General features: G+C 44.3%; 1 protein-coding gene across 1 annotated transcript in view; it reads right to left on the bottom strand.

The window, feature by feature from the left end:
- LOC124802953 (dipeptidyl aminopeptidase-like protein 6) overlaps positions 1-25,916 on the bottom strand; it is a 765,226-nt gene that overhangs the window by 79,223 nt on the left and 660,087 nt on the right. The window contains exon 10 of the mRNA XM_047264042.1: positions 14,393-14,622. Coding sequence (XP_047119998.1) covers positions 14,393-14,622 — 230 coding nt within the window. The remainder of the gene's footprint in view (positions 1-14,392; positions 14,623-25,916) is intronic.

Below are 25,916 nucleotides of genomic sequence, written 5' to 3'. Positions count from 1 at the left end.
GTATCCGACGAATTGGTTGGTCGGTTCATTTGCGGGAGGGGACCGAACAGCGAGGTCATCGGCCCCACTGGATTTGAAAAGGACGGGGAAGGAAGTCGGCCGTGTCCTTTCAAAGGGAACACCCCGGCATTTGCCTGAAGCGATTTAGGGAAATCACGGGAGACGTGGATTTGAACCGTCGTCCTCCCGAACGCGAGTCCAGTGTGGTAACCACTGCTTTACCTCGCTCGCTGGGTACCCGTGCCGACGGAACACCTCATCCGGAATCGCTTGCACCCATAGCTCAAACTGTCAACCCCCGGCAGCTGAGTGATCAGCGTGACAGAATGTCAATGCTAAGGGCCCGGGTTTGATTCCCGGCTGACAAAAATGGCTTTGAGCACTATTGTACTTAACATCTGAGGTCATCAGTCCCCTAGAACTTGGAACTACTTAAACCTAACTAACCTAAGGGCATCACACACATCAATGCCCTGAGGCAGGATTCGAACCTGCGACCGTAGCGGTCTCGCGGTTCCAGACTGAAGCGCCTAGAACCGCTCGGCCACACCGGCCGGCTTCCCAGCTGTGTCAGAGGTTTTCTCTGCTCACGGACTTGGTGCTGTATTGTCCTAATCATCATCATTTCATCTCTATCGCCGCGCAAGTCGCTGAAGTGGCGTCAAATCGAAAGACTTGCACTCGGCGAAGGTCTACCAGACGGGAGGCCCCAGTCACACGACATTTACATGTACATAGCTCAAACTTCAGACTGTGTATCGATTATTAACACAAGAGAGTACGTTCTTATTTGTCAAAAGGGATAAAAAATGAATTAATTTCTTTTTTTAGGCGAACATGTTAAGAAAAAGTTATTATCGATATAAAAAGGGCTTAATACGAGTATTACTAAATAATTTTTGACAGCACTCCCGATGAAAACAGATCTGACCAAACGAGTCACATAATTAGATATGTCCATGTACAAGACAACATTGTAGGGGTCCGGAGAGACTACAGAGTACAAGGAGAAGATATTCAACAGAAGATGGGAAAAGAGGGCATTGCGCAGGGCTCAAGGTTACGACAATGCCGCATCAGTGCCAGGTGTACATGAGGCCGTACAACGGAAAACCCGAGAATTCAACCCAAAAGCTCTATTCGGGCACTTACAACGACTGTCTGATACCTACTGGAGTGCCAGTTACAATTCAGTTGACGCCATAAGAGAAAACATGGAAACAATTGTGAACATTCTGGATGATATACAAGATCCATCCAAGGCAAAGCTTTGTACTAGATCTGTAACAAGCTCGCTCCTTCCAAATATTGACTTTACCTTTTTGACCCACATAAATTTTGGCACTCGATACTAGAGGAAGTAAATTTAGCCCAATAATATCTACGGTCTCCAAAAATGATTTTGAATGAAGAACTCCCCAATAAAGAAACCCTAACCAGTTTTTAGTGACGGAAAAAAACTATAATAGTCAGAGCTGTTACTTTATGCACTAAAACTGGAGTGTTACGGACATTATGGAACGACAGTGACGTGAGACCTAGTTCGTAACTGGACTATCAGTGCAAGAAGAAATTCATCGATTAATGTTTCAGTGTATAAACCAGTTAATACAAGGACTGTCACAATGATACACGGCCATGAAGGAAATCACCGAAATTTTCCAAATTGTTGAAACAAAATTTATGTTTGAAGCTTCCAACACTCTCTGGCTGTAGCACTGGAGAGTTTGATAGAAATTTTCGACCAGTTTGATAAGGAGCAGGTGCTGCAAGAAATAAAAACGCGTCATAGGCATCTACGTGCAATCGATACAAGTGTGAACGTTGCTGCTAGATGGACAGACCAATAAATCCTCCAATTTACTATTAAATGGGACTTCATCGAATCAATACCCTATACATCACTTATAATGCAATACGTCGTGACCATTTGTGTTTAGGTCCAACCTTGCGATGGAAGTTTTTCTAAATGGAACGTAATGAAAAATTACCTTCGCTCTGCAGTGAATCAAGCAATGGACAGTTTGGCTAAACTGTCCATTTTGTCACTTGAAAGAAAAGTTTCAAATGAAACAGGTTTCAACAACGGTACTGAGAATTTTAGTAAACTGACGCATAATAACATATGCTATAATAATGTCATTAAAGCTACTACCTCGTAATGAGGTTACTAAATTAATTTATATAATAATAGTACAAACTTTCTTTCAAAAAATCAAAGGTAATTTTCTGATTATTTCTTTATTATTTGTTTGCATTCCACTGGGCGACTGCAGTACTGATGACTTATTCGTATTCCAAGTTTCTCATCTACGTCAGTAAGTATGTATTTTATAGCTATGACAGCACCGAGTACACACATTATAAGTATTTGATATGTTTGACTGCCATTACATGTATATTATTCATTTCTTACAAGAAATACACTACAAATACAACAGGCTGCGGACCTCATTTAGCCTCGCCGTCCAAGGCCTTCGACGGTTTAGTCTGTCACAGTCAGCTTGTGAAACATATCTTTGACTGGCATTAAATGAATAACTTTTTGTACAGTGGTACATATTTAAAAGCAAAGGGCTATTAACAACGACAACCATCTCAGATTTCCTTACCGCTGTTTTAGCAGTGAAAGCGTAGAAAGTAGGCGTTTATTGTAGTACCATGTTTCAGGAACCGTCTTTGAAGATTGGGGGACCAGACTTTGACATTAGGCTTTGCCGACTCTCAATGAAACCTGTCTTTCCTGCTACTGCAAACCACTGTGTATCTGGCTCCTGATAGCCTCTTTGCTGTCACGACGACAGTCAGTGCTATTAAACCCCACTAAAATTCCACCCGCGCTCGTTCCACGGAAAGGTCAGATAGCGGCTGACGCATATGGATCTGCGCTCTGCTGAGAGACTTTGATATTTCTATAGCCAGCCACTAAGCGAGCTTCCCTTAGCTTAGCACTGACTGCATCATTGTGAAAGGACAGGAAACTAGAACCTTGCGATGTGTCACTGCATCTTTTGACGGGTGCTCTCGTTTGCGCAGGGGAACAACAGACTGCGGCCATAGTTTAACTTGATGCTGCACATTTTGATAGCATTTAGTGTAGAACTATCCTCAATATGAAGAGATTTGCCAAATTACTAAACGGCGTTCAGTTGTTCCTTTGGTTGTGATGACTGGCCGATTCAATGAAGTTCACCCATAATGGAAGGAAAGGGATTCAAATTCCATCCGCCGATCTTGTTGTGATTTGTGCTGTTTTCCCCTAAATCATTTGAAATGAATGCCGAAATCCAGAGTGAATCTTGCGCTCTGCAGCGGAGTGTGTGCTGATATGAAACCTCCCCGCAGATTAAAACTGTGAGTCGGATTGGGACTCGAACCTGGGACATTTACCTTTCGCGAGCAAGTGCTCTACCAACTGAACTACCAGACCACGTCTCACAACTGCTTTACTGCCGCCAGTGTTTTCCCTCCTACCTTCCAAACGTACTTCCCTCAAGGCATGCAGGAGAACTTCCGTGACATTTGGAAGGTAGGAGATGACGTATTGCCGGAAGTAAAGCTCTGAGTCGTGAGTCGCGTATGGATAGCTCAGTTGGCAGAGCACTTACCGACAAAAGACTAAGTTACCGGTTTCGAGTCCCGGTCTGGTAGATACTTTTAATCTGCCAGGAGAGTTCTAATGCTGGAATGTTTCCTTAGGAAAGGTAACAGCCGATCTGCATCCCCATGTACTCCAAGCTTGTTTGACTCTCCTAATGTCCTCGATGTCGAGAGGGTTCGAACCCTACACTCATCCATATTTTAAGTCTGTTATGGGTCGTAAGTTAAGTTGACCCGCCAGGGTAGCCGAGCGCGCTAACACGCTGCTTCCTGGACTCAGGTAGGCGCGCTGGCCCCGGATCGAATCCGCCCGGCGGATTAACGACGAGGGCCGGTGTGCCGGCCAGCCCGCATGTGGTTTCTAGGAGGTTTTCCACATCCCGCTAAGTGAATACTGGGCTGATCCCCCCGTTCCGCCTCAGTTACACACGTCGCAGACATTTGAAACACGTCCCCACTATTTCACGATTTGCGCTAGACGCAGACAGTTCCGTCCTGGGGGTGTATGGGGTGACGGCAGGAAGGGCATCCGGCCATCCCTAACACTAACATTGCCAAATCCGTTGTAACCACGCCCACGCTGCGATCGCTGCGGGACTTTGGCGTAAGCGAAAAAAAAGAAAGCAAGAAAGAATGGGTCGTAAGTTATGTTAGGCAGTCGGATTTCATTTATCTGTGGTGTGCATAGTTGGATTGGAGGTGCGGAATGGTTTGTGTGTGTTTGTGTATGTGTGGGTGCGGGGTGGGGGGCATGATCTACTTAAAGATCAATGCTGGAAGGTTTTAGGTTTCAAAAGATGCGACCATATGCCTATACCCATCCCATTCAACTGTTTTGAATTATGATCAGTTCAGTGTGAATCTTGCAATTTTACAGGTGCACTGAACACAAGATATTTCGGGAGTGTACCCAGTCGTCGTTGTCTTCCAGGTTCGATATTTCATCTGCATACCGGTCGCACATCTACAAGTGAGCCAACGAAGACGGCTATTTCATTATTATTGCTCCAATTCCCAATGGGATGGGGGGGGGGGGGGAGTAGGAGGATTCGCAGTGGATTGAACAGTGAGTGGATGGAACAGGGAGATAAAGGAAGGATGGGTCGAAGTGTAGCGTGGCATACTAGGGTTGGAAGGAAGGGTATATCTCGCGACGAATATAATTGTTGGGTGGTTGGAATTGGTTGAAGTTCCGGCTTGAGAGGATGGATAAGACATGGATGTGCGTTAAAGGCGGGATATGGATGCAATGGCGTAGCAGGATGCCTGGATTGGCGATTTGTGGGTAAGATACTCAGTTTTTAGGTCAATGTGTTGAGTTTGATGGAACTTCAAGAAGACAATAAGTGTGAGAAATGGATGAGCTGGTAAAGGGTGCGATTTGAAGGTAGGTGGATGCCATGCGGTAAATGAATTGCATTTATTTCTAGAATTTCAGAGGACTATTAGAATTTAGGACGCAGATTAGGACAGGGTGGAAAATGGATTTATAGATGAGAACTTTAGATGGAAGTAGACCACAAATTCGGCCTTTTAGCAGTTTTAGTAGTATAATTTTCTTTCACCCCCCATGAACCATGGACCTTGCCGTTAGTGGGGAGGCTTGCGTGCCTCAGCGATACAGATAGCCGTACCGTAGGTGCAACCACAACGGAGGGGTATCTGTCGAGAGGCCAGACAGACGTGTGGTTCCTGAAGAGGGGCCTTTTCAGTAGTTGCAAGGGCAACAGTCTGGATGATTGACTGATCTGGCCTTGTAACAATAACCAAAACGGCCTTGCTGTGCTGGTACTGTGAACGGTTGAAAGCAAGGGGAAACTACAGCCGTAATTTTTCCCGAGGGCATGCAGCTTTACTGTATGATTAAATGATGATGGCGTCCTCTTGGGTAAAATATTCCGGAGGTAAAATAGTCCCCCATTCGGATCTCAGGGCGGGGACTACTCAAGAGGATGTCGTTATCAGGAGAAAGAAAACTGGCGTTCTACGGATCGGAGCGTGGAATGTCAGATCCCTTAATCAGCCAGGTAGGTTAGAAAATTTAAAAAGGGAAATGGAGAGGTTAAAGTTAGATAAAGTGGGAATTAGTGAAGTTGGGTGGCAGGAGGAACAAGACTCCTGGTCAGGTGACTACAGGGTTATAAACACCAAATCAAATAGGGGTAATGCAGGAGTAGGTTTAATAATGAATAGGAAAATAGGAATGCTGGTAAGCTACTACAAACAGCATAGTGAACGCATTATTGTGGCCAAGATACATACGAAGCCCACACCTACTACAGTAGTACAAGTTTATATGCCAACTACACTCCTGGAAATTGAAATAAGAACACCGTGAATTCATTGTCCCAAGAAGGGGAAACTTTATTGACACATTCCTGGGGTCAGATACATCACATGATCACACTGACAGAACCACAGGCACATAGACACAGGCAACAGAGCATGCACAATGTCGGCACTAGTACAGTGTATATCCACCTTTCGCAGCAATGCATGCTGCTATTCTCCCATGGAGACGATCGTAGAGATGCTGGATGTAGTCCTGTGGAACGGCTTGCCATGCCATTTCCACCTGGCGTCTCAGTTGGACCAGCGTTCGTGCTGGACGTGCAGACCGCGTGAGACGACGCTTCATCCAGTCCCAAACATGCTCAATGGGGGACAGATCCGGAGATCTTGCTGGCCAGGGTAGTTGACTTACACCTTCTAGAGCACGTTGGGTGGCACGGGATACATGCGGACGCGCATTGTCCTGTTGGAACAGCAAGTTCCCTTGCCGGTCTAGGAATGGTAGAACGATGGGTTCGATGACGGTTTGGATGTACCGTGCACTATTCAGTGTTCCCTCGACGATCACCAGTGGTGTACGGCCAGTGTAGGATATCGCTCCCCACACCATGATGCTGGGTGTTGGCCCTGTGTGCCTCGGTCGTATGCAGTCCTGATTGTGGCGCTCACCTGCACGGCGCCAAACACGCATACGACCATCATTGGCACCAAGGCAGAAGCGACTCTCATCGCTGAAGACGACACGTCTCCATTCGTCCCTCCATTCACGCCTGTCGCGACACCACTGGAGGCGGGCTGCACGATGTTGGGGCGTGAGCGGAAGACGGCCTAACAGTGTGCGGGACCGTAGCCCAGCTTCATGGAGACGGTTGCGAATGGTCCTCGCCGATACCCCAGGAGCAACAGTGTCCCTAATTTGCTGGGAAGTGGCGGTGCGGTCCCCTACGGAACTGCGTAGGATCCTACGGTCTTGGCGTGCATCCGTGCGTCGCTGCGGTCCGGTCCCAGGTCGACGGGCACGTGCACCTTCCGCCGACCACTGGCGACAACATCGATGTACTGTGGAGACCTCACGCCACACGTGTTGAGCAATTCGGCGGTACGTCCACCCGGCCTCCCGCATGCCCACTGTACGCCCTCGCTCAAAGTCCGTCAACTGCACATACGGTTCACGTCCACGCTGTCGCGGCATGCTACCAGTGTTAAAGACTGCGATGGAGCTCCGTATGCCACGGCAAACTGGCTGACACTGACGGCGGCGGTGCACAAATGCTGCGCAGCTAGCGCCATTCGACGGCCAACACCGCGGTTCCTGGTGTGTCCGCTGTGCCGTGCGTGTGATCATTGCTTGTACAGCCCTCTCGCAGTGTCCGGAGCAAGTATGGTGGGTCTGACACACCGGTGTCAATGTGTTCTTTTTTCCATTTCCAGGAGTGTAGCTCTGCAGATGATGAAGAAATTGAAGAAATGTATGATGAAATAAAAGAAATTATTCAGATAGTGAAGGGAGACGAAAATTTAATAGTCATCTGGTAGAATTTTGCACAGAGCACAACATAATCATTGCTAACACTTGGTTTAAGAATCATGAAAGAAGGTTGTATACATGGAAGAACCCTGGAGATACTAAAAGGTATCAGATAGATTATATAATGGTAAGACAGAGATTTAGGAACCAGATTTTAAATTGTAAGACATTTCCAGGGGCAGATGTGGACTCTGACCACAATCTATTGGTTATGACCTGTAGATTAAAACTGAAGAAACTGCAAAAAGGTGGGAATTTAAGGAGATGGGACCTGGATAAACTGAAAGAACCAGAGGTTGTACAAAGTTTCAGGGAGAGCATAAGGGAACAATTGACAGGAATGGGGGAAAGAAATACAGTAGAAGAAGAATGGGTAGCTTTGAGGGATGAAGTAGTGAAGGCAGCAGAGGATCAAGTAGGTAAAAGGACGAGGGCTAGTAGAAATCCTTGGGTAACAGAAGAAATATTGAATTTAATTGATGAAAGGAGAAAATATAAAAATGTAGTAAATGAAGCAGGCAAAAAGGAATACAAACGTCTTAAAAATTATATCGACAGGAAGTGCAAAATGGCTAAGCAGGGATGGCTAGAGGACAAATGTAAAGATGTAGAGGCTTATCTCACTAGGGGTAAGATAGATACTGCCTACAGGAAAATTAAAGAGACCTTTGGAGATAAGAGAACCACTTGTATGAATATCAAGAGCTCAGATGGAAACCCAGTTCTAAGCAAAGAAGGGAAAGCAGAAAGGTGGAAGGAGTATATAGAGAGTCTACACAAGGGCGATGTACTTGAGGACAACATTATGGAAATGGAAGAGGATGTAGATGAAGATGAAATGGGTAATACGATACTGCGTGAAGAGTTTGACATAGCACTGAAAGACCTGAGTCGAAACAAGGCCCCGGGAGTAGACAACATTCCATTGGAACTACTGACGGCCTTGGGAGAACCAGTCCTGACAAAACTCTACCATCTGGTGAGCAAGATGTATGAAACAGCCGAAATACCCTCAGACTTCAAGAAGAGTATAATAATTCCAATCCCAAAGAAAGCAGGTGTTGACAGATGTGAAAATTACCGAACAATCAGTTTAATAAGCCACAGCTGCAAAATACTAACACGAATTCTTTACAGACGAATGGAAATATTAGTAGAAGCCGACCTCGGGGAAGATCAGTTTGGATTCCGTAGAGACACTGGAACACGTGACGCAATACTGACCTTACGACTTATCCTAGAAGAAAGATTAAGGAAAGGCAAACCTACGTTTCTAGCATTTGTAGACTTAGAGAAAGCGTTTGACAATGTTGACTGGAATACTCTCTTTCAAATTCTAAAGGTGGCAGGGGTAAAATATAGGGAGCGAAAGGCTATTGACAATTTGTGCAGAAACCAGATGGCAGTTATAATAGTCGAGGGACATGAAAGTGTAGCAGTGGTTGGGAAGGGAGTAAGACAGGGTTGTAGCCTGTCCCCGATGTTATTCAATCTGTATATTGAGCAAGCAGTAAAGGAAACAAAAGAAAAATTCGGAGTAGGTATTAAAATCCATGGAGAAGAAATAAAAACTTTGAGGTTCGCCGATGACATTGTAATTCTGTCAGAGACAGCAAAGGACTTGGAAGAGCAGTTGAATGGAATGGGCAGTGTCTTGAAAGGAGGATATAAGATGAACATCAACAAAAGCAAAATGAGGATAATGGAACACAGTCGAATTAAGTCGGGTGATGCTGAGGGAATTAGATTAGGAAATGAGACATTTAAAGTAGTAAAGGAGTTTTGCTATTTGGGGAGCAAAATAACTGATGATGGTCGAAGTAGAGAGGATATAAAATGTAGACTGGCAATGGCAAGGAAAGCGTTTCTGAAGAAGAGAAATTTGTTAACATTGAGTATAGATTTAAGTGTCAGGAAGTCATTTCTGAAAGTATTTGTATGGAGTGTAGCCATGTATGGAAGTGAAACATGGACGATAACTAGTTTGGACAAGAAGAGAATAGAAGCTTTCGAAATGTGGTGCTACAGAAGAATGCTGAAGATTAGATGGGTAGATCACATAACTAATGAGGAAGTATTGAATAGGATTGGGGAGAAGAGAAGTTTGTGGCACAACTTGACCAGAAGAAGGGATCGGTTGGTAGGACACGTTCTGAGGCATCAAGGGATCACCAATTTAGTATTGGAGGGCAGCGTGGAGGGTAAAAATCGTAGAGGGAGACCAAGAGATGAATACACTAAGCAGATTCAGAAGGATGTAGGTTGCAGTAGGTACTGGGAGATGAAGAGGCTTGCATAGGATAGAGTAGCATGGAGAGCTGCATCAAACCAGTCTCAGGCCTGAAGACCACAACAACAACATTTTCTTTCAGGTTATTTGATGTGTAGCAAATAAGTCTGTATTTCATTTGGTTTTCCTTAACGATCAGTAACGAATACTTTGCTGTATTAATGAGTGGAGTGGATTGGTCGTAGATGAGGATGTGGAAATCTGGATGACGGAAACGCCGAGTGATGCGGGTAAAGATAATGGGTTGCCTTATCTGTGGATTTAGTTGAAGTTTGTACGAATTATGCCACTCGGCCTGGAGAGATTCGTCGACGAGTTGGAGGATGTTGTGAGAAGATAGGTAGGCAGAGTCGTTTGCATATTGCTGTAGGTAAGGAGGGAGGGGGAATGGGGTGGTGCGAAAGTTTAGGCATGCCTGAGTGCACAGGTTGTAAAGGACGAGGGGCAGAACGGAGGCTTAAGGCCCACCAGTAGTACAATGATAGATTCAGGAGCAAATGCGGCTGATTGTGAACTATGCGTGATCCTGTTGGAGAAAAGACGCAATAAGGAGGACATAGTTTATTGGTTGTGCATAGGTTTGTCGTTTGAAGAGCGTTACAGAACGTCTCTTTTAGAAAAAAGATTTTCGGAAATCAAGGGAGACAACCATGCTAGATTTTCCTTTATGTCGTTGATGGGCGATAAGATGGGTAAGGTGAAGAAGTTGTTCATGATGGAGTAGTTGGAACCAGTTGTCTTCACATCTGAATAGCTTACTGTATTGAAGCCCTAATCTCCGTCTATAGTTCTTACTCCCCTCATTTCCGTCAGTTACCGAACAACCTGTTCCTCGACGTCTCAAATTGTTCTGTCAAACTACTCCTTTTTGTCAAGTTATGCCACCAAGATTTTTTATCCTCGGTTCGATAAGTACCTTTTGTTCATTAGCATTGTATTTCATGCGCTTCAATTCACTTCAGCTCTGTGCTATATATCATCCACGTTTGACATCCATGTTAAGCTGTACATCTGACAAATGCCAACAGAAAACATTTCTTGGCTTAACTTTATTTTCAATGTTAACATATTTATCCACTTAAAAAAGTTCTTTTGTTATAGCCAATCTACATTTTTAATCATCTTTACTTCTACATCGTCAATTATATTGCTGCGCAAGTAGCAATAGTTTCTACAACAATTCTCATCTCATTTCCTAATCTAATTGCCACAGTATTGATAATTCTTGACTACCTTCCTTTTATTATTATTGAGTTTTGTCTTACTGGCTCTTTTCAAGATGCTGACCTTTCCCAAGTATTTTGCCCTCTCTGCCAAAATAGCAATGTCACTGGAAATCTAAACGTTTTCACACGTTTGTAGATGTAGCCATTGTCTACTGCAAGTACAGTTTAACCAAAATCCGTTCGTCTGAACACCCAGAATACCTATCCCATACCTCTTACACACTGCCTGAATCGATATTCATCATTCGCAACAATGCCATCTCCCCCCGCCCCTCCTTTCCCTCTCGTCTCCCACAGTACACAAAACTCCATCCTCCCAAAGCCTTAATATCCCTATGGCACAGCTGCCACACAACACTTTATTGCTTAAAAAATAGACACACCAAGTAAATGAAGAAATGAAGAAGAGAAAGCAGCGGAAAGTAGGTTGGTGAAACTTACACACACAAACACGACAAGAAACACTAAATGGACCGACAGTGTTAATATTCAATCCTGAGTTTTCGTGTGGTAAATCTAAAGCACTTGCCGAACAGCAGTGAAATGTCACTTGTAATGTGGACAACTAAAGACAAGTGCGAAAACCAGGAAACCAAAAGATCTCGAAACGAATGTGTGACGATTGAGTGCCTAATATATGAAGAGGACGCGCGTGGTCTGATATATGACGAGTTAAGTGGAAATTCAGATCTTGGCAGGGGAAACAAGTAACTACAAGTAACATTTTATTACTGTAACAATTATGGTGTGGATTGTTTTCAACCACAGAAAAAATCCAGTGAATATGCTTTAATATAAAAGGCGAAACGCGTATGGAAAGTAAATAAATATTACAGTGCAGCAAGGAAAAGGCGTTTTAATTTACAAAACAAAAACTTAACATTTTTGTTTTTGCGTTGCGCGAAAAGACATGATACGACCAATTTCCACATGCTCGGTATGGCTGTTGACCAGTTTTGGATCAAAATGGAGCCCAAACTGTTAAGCCGTTCTCAGAGGGTTGGTAAATTCGAACGTGAACATGTTACGATACGGGTCTCTGGCGTAAGTGTATGGAAAACGCACATTGTGAAGTCTTTCCAAATGTATAGAGCAATATGTAGCATGTTAGAAATTATGGAGGCGACCTCCAGTGCAACAATATGCAACAATATGTAAGAACGCCACTACGTCACATGTAGGTTATTTTTCATTTCAATAAAGCAATCACCAAGGTTGCTTGGACACTTCAGTATCCCCAACTACAGTGGGTATCGAAAGTGGTTGCAATCAGAGACCCTGCAAGGTTCTAGCAGGAAAATCACTGTGACCGGACACAAAAGGCATAAGCGGTGAGTCACGTGGGCAACGCCGCTAATCCTGAAAGAAAGCGGCAGGTGAACAGCCACAACTTCCCTGTCTTTGGACTGTGTGTTTTCCGCTGTTCGTACACATTCAGTACGCAGCTGAACGACGACTCTTGCTGCCTTTATCGTTTAGTATTTCATATCGCTAATAGACAGAAAAGATGCAGGAAGAAGGAAGGAAACGAAATTGGGTTTAACGTCGCGTCGACATCGAGTTTATTAGAGACAGAGCACAAGCTCGGACTGTTTCAAGGATGGGGAAGAAAATCGGCCGCATCGTTTCGAAGGAATCATCCCGGAATTTGCCTGCAGCGGTTTAGGGAAATCACAAAGAAACCTAAATATGGATGGCCAGACGCGGTTTCCAACCGTCGTCCTCGCGAATGCGAGTCCGGTGTCAAAACCACTGCATCACCTCACTCGGTAATATACGGGAATAATTAGGTGTATTTATGGATGCACTACCATTTCAGACAACAATTATACCAGTGGAAGTGTTAAAGAACAGTGCATGCAAAATGCCGAAAGAATAAATGAAATAAATATTGTGACGTGGAGGCTCTACTCGTGTGTTGACAAAGTGAACATTTAGTTTACATCCGTCAAATGTCGAGAACTCTTGTGTGATCGAGCATGTCATATGTTTCCATCAGTTGCCAATGGTGGGCACCGAAGTAGTATTTGAGCATGTCACTATACACGTACCATACGAATGGATCATTTCTGAGCAACAAGCAGCATGTTGAAGAATACACGAGCGTGTTGTTCGATAAATGCCAAATTCCGTTTTGAGGTTGCTTTACAGTGTCCGTGCTACGGCTGGTTGGCGACATGTGATAGAAAAGGTTTCTAGATGCAGCTAGGACTATACCTGTAATGAAACTGCCATTGGACAGATGGAAAATGAGAGAAGTGTATCGGCTAGTGAGTGGTAGTGTCAGACAGAAAGGTACAGTGCGCGCATAATGCCATGGGCACTAGATGCGCAGTCACCTGGGGAAGTGAGGGGAGAGTGGCAGTGGTGGGGGGTCGCTCAGAGCACTGTAGGGGAAATGCCGAGTGCCGGAGGGGAAAGTGCCATTCTACACTAAAGCAGACACTCGCATGTTTGGTAAATATTAAGTGAGACTCCTCGACACCCACACTTGCTAGGTGACCATTCAAAAAGATCTGTTAACTCTTCTTTGGTTAGTGTCTCAAAGAATTCCACCGAAAATGCAGCAGTTTATTTCCGCGTGGTTTGTTAACCATTTGTAACTTCCAGAGAAGAGTCACAAGTGGTGAATTTTGAGTAAAACCTACACATTTCTCTTGTTGCCATGGTAAAATTTGCTTATGTTACCAAAACTCGCCGGTCTTTGTGGCCGTGCGGTTCTAGGCGTTTTAGTCTGGAACCGCTCGACCGAGACGGTGGCAGGTTCGAATCCTGCCTCGGGCATGGATGTGTGGGATGTCCTTAGGTTGGTTACGTTTAAGTAGTTCTGAGTTCTAGGGGACTGACGACCTCAGATGTTAAGTCTCAAAGTGCTCCGAGTCATTTGAACCATTTTACCGCCGCGCGGCATTAGCCGAGCGGTCTAGGGCGCTGCAGACATGGACTGTGCGGCTGATCCCGGCAGAGGTTCGAGTCCTCCCTTGGACATGGGTGTGTGTGTGTTTGTCCTTAGGATAATTTAGGTTAAGTAGTGTGTAAGCTTAGGGACTGATGAGCTTAGCAGTTAAATCTCATAAGATTTCACATTTGAACATTTTGAACGATTTTACCAAAACTCAGCGGAGTTTACACAGCCTCACCTCACTAACATGTTGTGCCGATGCAATTGCGAGAAAATTCTGAAACAGTGGTTTATTGGGTTTACGAAGCGAGAAACTCAGGAAATGTAAGATCAACTATTTGTGAAAAAGCACATCCCCAGTACAAAATAAACTTGTAAAGACTTCAGTTACGTTGTTCCAAAACCAAAGGCATTTCTCGTTCCACCATCCCTTAAAAATTACTTTCTTTGACAGGAAAACTCTGTAGTTAAGACATATATAGTTTATATGTAGGATGTTCTCACACAAGCTTCCAGGCGTGGCCGCGGGCCGCTGTCAGCCGTGGCTTACTCACACGAGCTTCTGGGCGTGGTCCCAAGCGAGCAGCCTGGAGACGTCGAAGCGGCCGTGCGTGAGCGGCAGGAGCCTCTTGCGCGGGATGTTGACGAGCACGACGTGCCGGTAGTGGCCCGCCGGGCCGTCCATGACGGGAGCCACCGCCACGTAGCTGAGGCCGTCCGGCGCGAACAGCGGCGCGTCCTGCGTGTCCACCCAGCCGCGGCCCTCGCCGCTCACTCGGTGCGTCTGTGCCGCAAACCAACAGATCCGTCACCTCCCCTAAACGAAGGCCACTTGAACAAGCACAAATATCCTGAACCACAGATCATATCCAAAGAATCACCTGTCAACTATGTTAAAAAAAATCTAACATCGAAACATGGTTTCTCTGTTCCCATCCTCAATCAAACGCGACGATGATTGACTTAGCTCAGACAGTGGTCAAATGAGCTATCCTCAGATTCTAACAGTGGATTCCAGATTCGAATTCCACTCTGCAGCGAATTGTGCACTCTTTTAAAATCTGCTTTCAGATTAAAATCCCGGCACAATTTCTTTCATGGGCAATACCCTTACCGACTTAGCTGTCTAGGCACGAAGAGAGAGCTATTTAGAAAGTTGTTGTTGTTGTGTTCTTCATCTACATCTACATCTACATTTATACTCAGCAAGCTACCAACGGTGTGTGGCGGAGGGCACTTTACGTGCCACTGTCATTACTTCCCTTTCCTGTTCCAGTCGCGTATGGTTCGCGGGAAGAACGACTGCCGGAAAGCCTCCGTGCGCGCTCGAATCTCTCTAATTTTACATTCGTGATCTCCTCGGGAGGTATAATTAGGGGGAAGCAATATATTCGATACCTCATCCAGAAACGCACCTTCTCGAAACCTGAAAAGCAAGCTACACCGCGATGCAGAGTCTGCCACTTGAGTTTGCTAAACATCTCCGTAACGCTATCACGCTTACCAAATAACCCTGTGACGAAACGCGCCGCTCTTCTTTGGATCTTCTCTATCTCCTCCGTCAACCCGATCTGGTACGGATCCCACACTGATGAGCAATACTCAAGTATAGGTCGAAAGAGTGTTTTGTAAGCCACCTCCTTTGTTGATGGACTACATTTTCTAAGGACTCTCCCAATGAATCCCAACCTGGCACCCGACTTACCAACAATGAATTTTATATGATCATTCCACTTCAAGTCGTTCCGCACGCATACTCCCAGATATTTTACAGAAGTAACTGCTACCAGTGTTTGTTCCGCTATCATATAATCATACAATAAAGGATCCTTCTTTATATGTATTCGCAATACATTACATTTGTCTATGTTAAGGGACAGTTGCCACTCCCTGCACCAAGTGCCTATCCGCTGCAGATATTCCTGCATTTCGCTGCAATTTTCTAATGCTGCAACGTCTCTGTATACTACAGCATCATCCGCAAAAAGCCGCAAGGAACTTCCGACACTATCTACTAGGTCATTTATATATATATTGTAAAAAGCAATGTTCCCATATCACTCCCCTTTGACACGCCAGAGGTTACTTTAACGTCTGTAGACATGTCTCCATTGAGAATAACATGCTCTGTTCTGTTGCTAAAAACTTTTCGCCGGCCGGAGTGGCCGAGCGGTTCTAGACGCTACAGTCTGGAGCCGCGCGACCGCTACGGTCACAGGTTTGAATCCTGCCTCGGGCATGGATGTGTGTGATGTCCTTAGGTTAGTTAGGTTTAAGTAGTTCTAAGTTCTAGGGGATTGATGACCTTAGAAGTTGAGTACCATAGTGCTCAGAGCCATTTCTTTAAAAACTCTTCAATCCAGCCACACAGCTGGTCTGATATTCCGTAGGCTCTTACTTTGTTTATCAGGCGACAGTGCGGAACTGTATTGAACGCCATCCGGAAGTCAAGGAAAATGGCATCTACCTGGGAGCCTGTATCAAATATTTTCTCGGTCTCATGAACAAATAAAGCGAGTTGGGTCTCACACGATCACTGTTTCCGAAATCTATGTTCCAGAAATGACATGATACGCGAGCAAAAAACATGTTTCAAAATTCTACAACAGATCGATGTCAGAGATATAGGCCTATAGTTTTGCACATCTGCTCGACGACCTTTCTTGAAGACTGGGGAAACCTGTGCTCTTTTCCAATCATTTGGAACCTTCTGTTGCTCTAGAGACTTGCGGTACACGGCTGTTAGTAGGGGGACAAGTTCTTTCGCGTACTCTGTGTAGAATCGAATTGGTATCCCGTCAGGTCCAGGAAGGAAATCACCTGTGTCCTTTTATAAGGAATCATCCTCTGTCGAATTTAAACGGTTGAGGGAAATAGCGAGACTGGTTTGATGCAGCTCTCCATGCTACTCTATCCTGTGCAAGCCTCATCATCTCCCAGTACCTACTGCAACCTACATCCCTCTGAATCTGTTTAGTGTATTCATATCTTGGTCTCCCTCTACGATTTTTACCCTCCTCGCTGCCCTCCAATACTAAACTGTGATCCCTTGATGCCTCAGAACATGTCCTGCCAACCGATCCCTTCTCCTAGTCAAGTTGTGCTACAAACTCCTCTTCTCCCCAATTCTATTCAATACCTCCTCATTAGTTACGTGATCTACCCATCTAATCTTCAACATTCTTCTGTAGCACCACATTTCGAAAGCTTCTATTCTCTTACTGTCCAAACTATTTATCGTCCATATTTCACTTCCATACATGGCTATACTCCATACAAATACTTTCAGAAACGACTACCTGACACTTAAATCTATTCTCGATGTTAATAAATTTCTCTTCTTCAGAAACGCTTTCCTTGCCATTGTCAGTCTACATTTTATATCCTGCCTACTTCGACCATCATCAATTATTTTGCTCCCCAAATAGCAAAACTCATTTAATAATTTAAGCGTCTCATTTCCTAATCTACTTCCCTCAGCATCACCCGACTTAATTCGACTACATTCCATTATCCTGGTTTTGCTTTCGTTGATGTTCATCTTAAATCCTCCTCTCAAGACACTGTCCATTCCTTTCCATTCAGCCGCTCTTCCAGGTCCTTTGCTGTCTCTGACAGAATTACAGTGTCATCGGCGAAGGTTGGACAGGGGTTCTGGAGGGAGTGAAACTACGAGGACAAGTCGTGAGTCCTGCGTGCATACCTCAGTCACTATGGAAGTTACCCACGAATGGTTCCAGATTCGAGTTCCGGCTTACCGGAAAGTTTTAAGCTGCCAAAAGAAAAGAACTATTAGCACCTGGCTTAAGGAACAATAGTACAATTGTCGTCTGGGGAACGCGCATTAATCGGCAGTAGCAGATCAAGCAGTGGGACCAGGTAACCAACAAATTAGTTCTTACAATACTACGGTTTTGTACCGATCCAACCATTACTGCGCTGAGATATGCGTAGAGGCGATAGAAATTCAAAATTAAAAAATTTAAGACAATATTTTATCCATCCTCAGCCACTATAATCGTATAAGAGGATCGTTCAATAATTAGTGCCCCACGTTTTTTTCTCGCAACATATTTATTGTTAAGAGTCAGAATTTGGTGACGATATACATCAGCCTGTCTCGTCCATATCCTCTTTTTCTACATAGTCCCCATCACGTTCTATGGCCGTACGCCATCGTTGGGGAAGAGCATGTATTTCCTGCTTGTAAATGTTCTAGTCCTGTAGGCGCAGCCATGTTTTCACATCATGACTTTGTCACTCTCGTCATCTTCAAACTGTAGAGCCAGTTGTCGAAGGGTAATGCACCGGTCGGCACGAATAATGGTATCCGCACGATTCAGCATGTCTGGAGCAGTGGCTGTGACAGGACGTCCCGAGCGTGGCTGATCACCCATCTCTGATTCAGCTTTTCCTGAGGCTCTAACTTTCTTTATCCATCGCCCAAATGTACTTCTATCAACTGCAGCATCGCTGTACATTGCACAAAACTGTTTATGGATGTTCATCGCAGTTTTCTTCTGCACAAAAGAATCCAAAAACAGCACACTGCTTATAACGTGAGTCGTATGTTCACACTACTTCGACACTGTACTACGGCTCGGCCATCTGCCGGAACCGTTCGAAACTTCACCGGTACGCAGAACAAACATCAAGTGTGAAGCACCAACAAGGACATTTGTCTGTCTTTTAGTGGCTTTTTAAAAAATAATTAGGGGAATTACTTATTGAATGACGCTCGTAGAACGAAACAATAAGCAACCATCTACATCAAAGATATTTAATTTCATTAGCGGTTTTGGGCACTTAGTGCCCTTCTTCAGAAGCATACCTATCGCATTATTTGCGGGTGTCAACAATAAGATGCATACAACAAAATTCCATGGTCATGTGGTTCATGAATGGCATTTTGCTGTATGCATCTTATTTTCACACTGGCAAATAATGCGATAGGTTCAACCTCCCGAAGGAGGGCGCTAAGTGCCCGAAACTTGTAAAGAAACTAAATATCTTTTGTGCAACTGGTTGCTTATTGTTTCGTTATAACTTTAACAGCAAAGAGATAGAACTGAAATTAACCATTTGAAGTCTTGTTGTTGTTGTTGTTGTCTTCAGCCCTGAGACTGGTTTGATGCAGCTCTCCATGCTACTCTATCCTGTGCAAGCTTCTTCATCTCCCAGAACCTACTGCAACCTACATCCTTCTGAATCTGCTTGGTGTATTCATCTCTTGGTCTCCCTCTACGATTTTTACCTTCCACGCTACCCTCAAATACTAAATTGGTGATCCCTTGATGCCTCAGAACATGTCCTACCAACCGATCCCTTCTTGTAGTGAAGTTGTGCCACAAACTTCTCTTCTCGCCAATCCTATTCAACACCATCTCATTAGTTATGTGATCTACTCATCTAATCTTCAGCATTCTTCTGTAGCACCACATTTCGAAAGCTTCTATTCTCTTCTTGTCCAAACTATTTATCATCCATGTTTCACTTCCATACATGGCTATACTCCATACAAATACTTTCAGAAACGACTTCCTGACACTTAAATCTATACTCGATGTTAACAAATTTCTCTTCTTCAGAAACGCTTTCCTTGCCATTGCCAGTCTACATTTTATATCCTCTCTATTTCGACCATCATCAGTTACTTTGCTCCCCAAACAGCAAAACTCCTTTACTACTTTAAGTGTCTCATTTCCTAATCTAATTCCCTCAGCATCACCCGCCTTCATTTAACTGCATTCCATTATCCTCGCTTTGCTTTTGTTGTTCATCTTATATCCTCCTTTCAAGACACTGTCCATTCCGTTCAAGTGCTCTTCCAAGTCCTTTGCTGTCTCTGATAGAATCACAATGTCATCGGCGAACCTCAAAGTTTTTATTTCTTCTCCATGGATTTTAATACCTACTCCAAACTTTTCTTTTGTTTCCCTCACCGCCTGCTCAATATACAGATTGAATAACATCGGAGGGAGGCTACAACCCTGTCTCACTCCCTTCCCAACCACTGCTTCCCTTTCATATCTCTCGACTCTTATTACTGCCATCTGGTTTCTGTACAAATTGTAAATAGCCTTTCGCTCCCTGTATTTTACCCCTGCCACCTTCAGAATTTGAAAGAGAATATTCCAGCCAACATTGTCAAAAGCTTTCTATAAGTCTACAAATGCTATAAACGTAGGTTTGCCTTTCCTTAATGAAGCTTCTAAGATAAGCCGTAGGGTCAGTATTGCCTCACGTGTTCCAATATTTCTACGGAATCCAAACTGATCTTCCCCAAGGTCGGCTTCTACTAGTTTTTCAATTCGTCTGTAAAGAATTCGCGTTAGTATTTTGCAGCCGTGACTTATTAAACCGATAATTCGGTAATTTTCACATCTGTCAACACCCGCTTTCTTTGAGATCGGAATTATTGGTTCAAATGGCTCTGAGAACTATGGGACTTAACTGCTGTGGTTATCAGTCCCCTAGAACTTAGAACTACTTTAACCTAACTAACCAAAGGACAGCACACACATCCATGCCCGAAGCAGAATTCGAACCTGCGACCGTAGCGGTCTCGCGGTTCCAGACTGTAGCGCCTAGAACCCCTCGGCCACTCAGGCCGCTGATTGGAATTATTATATTCTTCCTGAAGTCTGAGGGTATTTCTCCTGTCTCATACATCTTGCTCACCAGATGGTAGAGTTTTGTCATGACTGGCTCTCCCAACGCCGTCAGCAGTTCTAATGGAAAGTTGTCTACTCCCAGGGCCTTGTTTCGACTCAGGTCTTTCAGTGCTCTGTCAAACTCTTCACGCAGTATCATATCTCCCACTTCATCTTCGTCTACATCCTCTTCCATTTCCATAATATTGTCCTCAAGTACATCGCCCTTGTATAGACCCTATATACACTCCTTCCACCTTTCTGCTTTCCCCTCTTTGCCTTCAACTGGGTTTCCATCTGAGCTCTTGATATTCATACAAGTGGTTCCCTTTTCTCCAAAGGGCTCTTTAATTTTCCTGTAGGCAGTATCTAACTTACCCCTAGTGAGATAAGCCTCTACATCCTTACATTTATCCTCTATCCATCCCTGCTTAGCCATTTTGCACTTCTGTCGATCTCATTTTTGAGACGTTTGTATTCCTTATATTTCCTCCTTTCATCAATTAAATTCAATATTTCTTCTGTTACCCAAGGGTTTCTACTAGCCCTCGTCTTTTTACCTATTTGATCCTCTGCTGCCTTCACTACTTCATCCCTCTAAGCTACCCATTCTTCTTCTACTGTATTTCTTTCCCCCATTCCTGCCATTTCTTGCCTTATGCTCTCCCTGAAACTCTTTACAACCTCTTGTTAGTCAGTTTATCCAGGTCCCATCTCCTTAAATTCCCACCTTTTAGCAATTTCTTCAGTTTTTATCTACAGTTCATAACCAATAGATTGTGGTCAGAGTCCACATCTGCCCCTGGAAATGTCTTACAATTTAAAACCTGGTTCCTAAATCTCTGTCTTACCATTATATAATCTATCTGAAATCTGTCAGTATCTCCAGGCTTCTTCCATGTATAAAGCCTTCTTTTATGATTCTTGAACCAAGTGTTAGCTATGATTAAGTTGTGCAGTGTGCAAAATTCTACCAGGCGGCTTTCTCTTTCATTTCTTAGCCCCAATCCATATTCACCTACTACGTTTCCTTCTCTCCCTTTTCCTACTACTGAATTCCAGTCACCCATGACTATTAAATTTTCGTCTCCCTTCACTATCTGAAAAATTTCTTTTATTTTATCGTACATTTCTTCAATTTGTTCGTCATCTGCAGAGCTAGTCGGCATATAAACTTGCACTGCTGTAGTAGGTGTGGGCTTCGTGCCTATCCTGGCCACAATAATGCGTTCACTATGCTGTTTGTAGTAGCTTACCCCCATTCCTATTTTTTTATTCATTATTAAACCTACTCCTGCATTACCCCTATTTGGCTTTGTATTTATAACCCTGTATTCGCCTGACCAAAAGTCTTGTTCCTCCTGCCAGCGAATTTTACTAATTCCCACTATATCTAACTTTAACCTATCCATTTCCCTTTTTAAATTTTCTAACCTACCTACCCGATTAAGGGATCTGACATTCCACGCTCCGATCCGTAGAACGCCAGTTTTCTTTCTCCTGATAACGACGTCCTCTTGAGTAGTCCCCGCCCGTAGATCCGAATGGGGGACTATTTTACCTCCGGAATATTTTACCCAAGAGGACGCCATCATCATTTAACCATACAGTAAAGCTGCATGCCCTCGGGAAAAATTACGGCTGAAGTTTCCCCTTGCTTTCAACCGTTCGAAGTACCAGCACAGCAAGGCCGTTTTGGTTAGTGTTACAAGGCCAGATCAGTCAATCATCCAGACTGTTGCCCCTGCAACTACTGAAAAGGCTGCTGCCCCTCTTCAGGAACCACACGTTTGTCTGGGCTCTCAACAGATACACCTCCGTTGTGGTTGCACCTACGGTACGGCTATCTGTATCGTTGAGGCACGCAAGCCTCCCCACCAGCAACAAGGTCCATGGTTCATGGGGGGTCTTAGCGGGAGTCTTAGCGGAAGTCTTAGCGGTAAATAAAGCAAATAGCGCAAATTCTGCACCAGTGCAAGCTCCGGAATACACGTTGGCGCGACTCCGCTACTTATGTAATAGTCTGATGACGTCACGAAACGACAATTTTGTGAGAACGTTTCAGCAGATCGGCTTACTAAGATTTTTTAAAGTCTGAAACTGCATTTTGAGTATACCTAGCTTCCGATTATGTCTCCAGCAACAGCAGACGGAACTAAAGGCAGAGAAGTATGCCTTGGACAACGTTCTACATCTACATCTACATGGTTACTCCGCAGTTCACACTTAAGTGCCTGGCAGAGGGTTCATAGAACCATTTTCACACCACTTCTCTTCCATTCCACTCTCGAATGGCTCGTGGGAAAAAGTAACACCTAAATCTTTCCGTTCGAGCTCTGATTTCTCTTATTTTATTATGATGATCATTTCTCCCTACGTAGGTGGGGGTCAACAAAATATTTCCGCATTCGGAAGAGAAAGTTGGTGATTGAAATTTCGTAAATAGATCTCGCCGCAAAGAAAACCGCCTTTGTTTCAGGGACTGCCACCCCAACTCACGTATCATATCAGTGACACTCACCCCTATTGCGCGATAACACGAAACGAGCTGCCCTTCTTTGCACTTTTTCGATGTCCTCCGTCAGTCCTACCTGGTAAGGATCCCATAACACGCAGCAGTATTCCAGCAGAGGAGGGACAAGTGTAATGTAGGGTGTCTCTTTAGTGGGTTTGTCGCATCTTCTAAGTGTTGTGCCAACAAAGCGCAGTCTTTGTTTCGCCTTCCCCACAATATTATCTATGTGGTCTTTCCAATTTAAGTTGCTCGTAATTGTAATTCCTACGTATGTAGTCGAATTGACAGCCCCTAGATTTGTGCGATTTATCGTATACCCAAAATTTATCGGATTCCTTTTAGTACCCTTGTGGATGACCTCGCACTTTTCTTTGTTTATTGCCAATTGCCGCTTTTCGCACCGAACAGAACTTCTCTCTAGATTATTTTGTAATTGTAATTGGTCGTCTGATGATTTTACTAGACGGTAAATTACAGTGTCATCTGCAAACAATCTAAGGGGGATGCTCAGATTATCACCTAGATCATTTATATAAATTAGGAACAGCAGAGGGCCTATGACACTACCTTGCGGAACGCCAGATGTCGCTTCTGTTCTACTCGATGATTTACCATCTGTCACTACGAACTGTGACCACACTGAGAGGAAATCACGAATCCAGTCACACAACTGAGACGATTCTCCATATGCAAGCAATTTGATTAATAGTCGCTTGTGTGGAACGGTATCAAAAGCCTTCTGGAAATCTAGGAATATGTAATCGATCTGGGATCCCTTGTCGACGGCACTCATTACTTCATGGGAATAAAGAGCTAGATGTGTTGCATAAGAACGATATTTTCTAAATCCGTGTTGGTTATGTATCAATATGTCATTTTCTTTAAGGTGATTCATAATGTTCGAGTACAGTACATGCTCCAAAATCCTACAGCAAATTGAAGTCAGTGACATGGGTCTGTAATTCAGTGGGTTACGCCTATTTCCCTCCTTGAATATTGGCTGTACTACTTTCCAGTCTTTAGAAACAGACCTTTCGTCAAGTGAGCGGTTGTATATGATTGCTTAGAAAGGCGCTATTGTGTATGCATACTCTGAAAGGAACCTAATTGGTATACCATCTGGGTCAGAAGACTTGCCTTTATTAAGCGATTTGAGTTGCTTCGAAACACCTAAGATATCTACTTTTATGTCACTCATGCTAACAGCTGCTATGGTGTAGAATTCTGAATATTTACTTCGTCTTCTTTCGTGAAGGAATTACGGAATACTGTATTTAGTAACTCCGCTTTATTGGCACCATCATCGGTAACATTTCCATCGCTATCGTGCAGTGACGGTATTGACTGTTTTTTGCCACTGGTGTACTTTACATATGACCAGAATCTCTTTGGGTGTTCTACCGTATGTTGAAACAATATTTCATTGTGGAAACGATTAAAAGTATTTCGCATTGAGGTCCGCACAAAATTTCGAGCTTCCGTGAAACTTAGCCAGTCTTGGGGATTTTCCGTTCTTCTGAATTTCTTCGCAACCATTTACAATTCGTGTGGTCTCATGAACTAATTGTTCAAAGTAATTCTCAGAGAAAGCATTTATTACAATTTCGGAAGATGTCTACCACCGGCTTTGAACATGTGTTTTTGCCAACAGATCGAGGGTAGATTGAAACCACCAATTATAACTGTATGAGTTGGCTAATTATTTGTAATGAGATTCAAGTTTTCTTTGAGCCGTTCAGCTATTATATCATCTGAGTCGGGGGGGGGGGGGGGGGGAGGGGGGGGGCGGTAGAACGAGACAATTTTTATTTTAGTGCGGCTGTTGAGTATAACGTATACCCATAGTAATTCGCAGGAACCATCTACACTACTGGCCATTAAAATTGCTACACCAAGAAGATGACGTGCTACAGATGCGAAATTTAACCGACAGGAAGAAGATGCTGTGATATGCAAATGATTAGATTTTCAGAGCATTCACACAAGGTTGGCCCCGATGGCGACACCTACAACGTACTGCCATGAGGAAAGTTTCCAACCGATTTCTCATACACAAACAACAGTTGACAGGCGTGGCCTGGTGAAACGTTGTTGTGATGCCTCGTGTAAGGAGAATAAATGCGTTCCGTCACGTTTCCGACTTTGATAAAGGTCGGAGAGTAGCCTATCGCGATTGCGGTTTATCGTATCGCGACATTGCTGATCGCTTTGGTCGAGATCGAATGACTGTTAGCAGTATATGGAATCGGTGGGTTCAGAAGGGTATTACGGAACGCCGTGCTGGATCCCAACGGCCTCGTATCACTAGCAGTCGAGATGACAGCCATCTTATCAGCATGGCTGTAACGGATCGTGCAGCCACGTCTCGATCCCTGAGTCAACAGATGGGGACGTTTGCAAGACAACAACCATCTGCACGAACAGTTCGACAACGTTTGCAGCAGCATGGACTACCAGCTCGGTGACCGTGGCTGGGGTTGCACTTGACGCTGCATTACAGGCAGGAGCGCCAGCGATGGTGTACTCAATGACGAACCTGGGTGCACGAATGGCAAAATGTCATTTTTTCGGATGAATCCAGGTTCAGTTTACAGAATCATGATGGTCGCATTCGTGTTTGGCGACATCGCGGTGAACGCACATTGGAAGCGTATATTCGTCATCGCCATACTGGCCTATCACCTGGCGTGCTAGTATGGGGTGCCACTGCTTACACGTCTCGGTCACCTCTTGTTCGCATTCACGGCACTTTGAACAGTGGACGTTACATTTCAGAAGTGTGATGACCCGTGGCTCTACCCTTCATTCGATCCCTGCGAAACCCTACATTTCAGTAGGATAATGCGCGACCGCATGTTGCAGGTCCTGTACGGGCCTTTCTGGATACAGAAAATGTTCGACTGCTGCCCT

This window comes from Schistocerca piceifrons, chromosome 6 (genome assembly GCF_021461385.2).
Source record: "Schistocerca piceifrons isolate TAMUIC-IGC-003096 chromosome 6, iqSchPice1.1, whole genome shotgun sequence".
Lineage (NCBI taxonomy): Eukaryota > Metazoa > Arthropoda > Insecta > Orthoptera > Acrididae > Schistocerca > Schistocerca piceifrons.
This window is presented reverse-complemented; position numbering and strand designations above follow the sequence as displayed.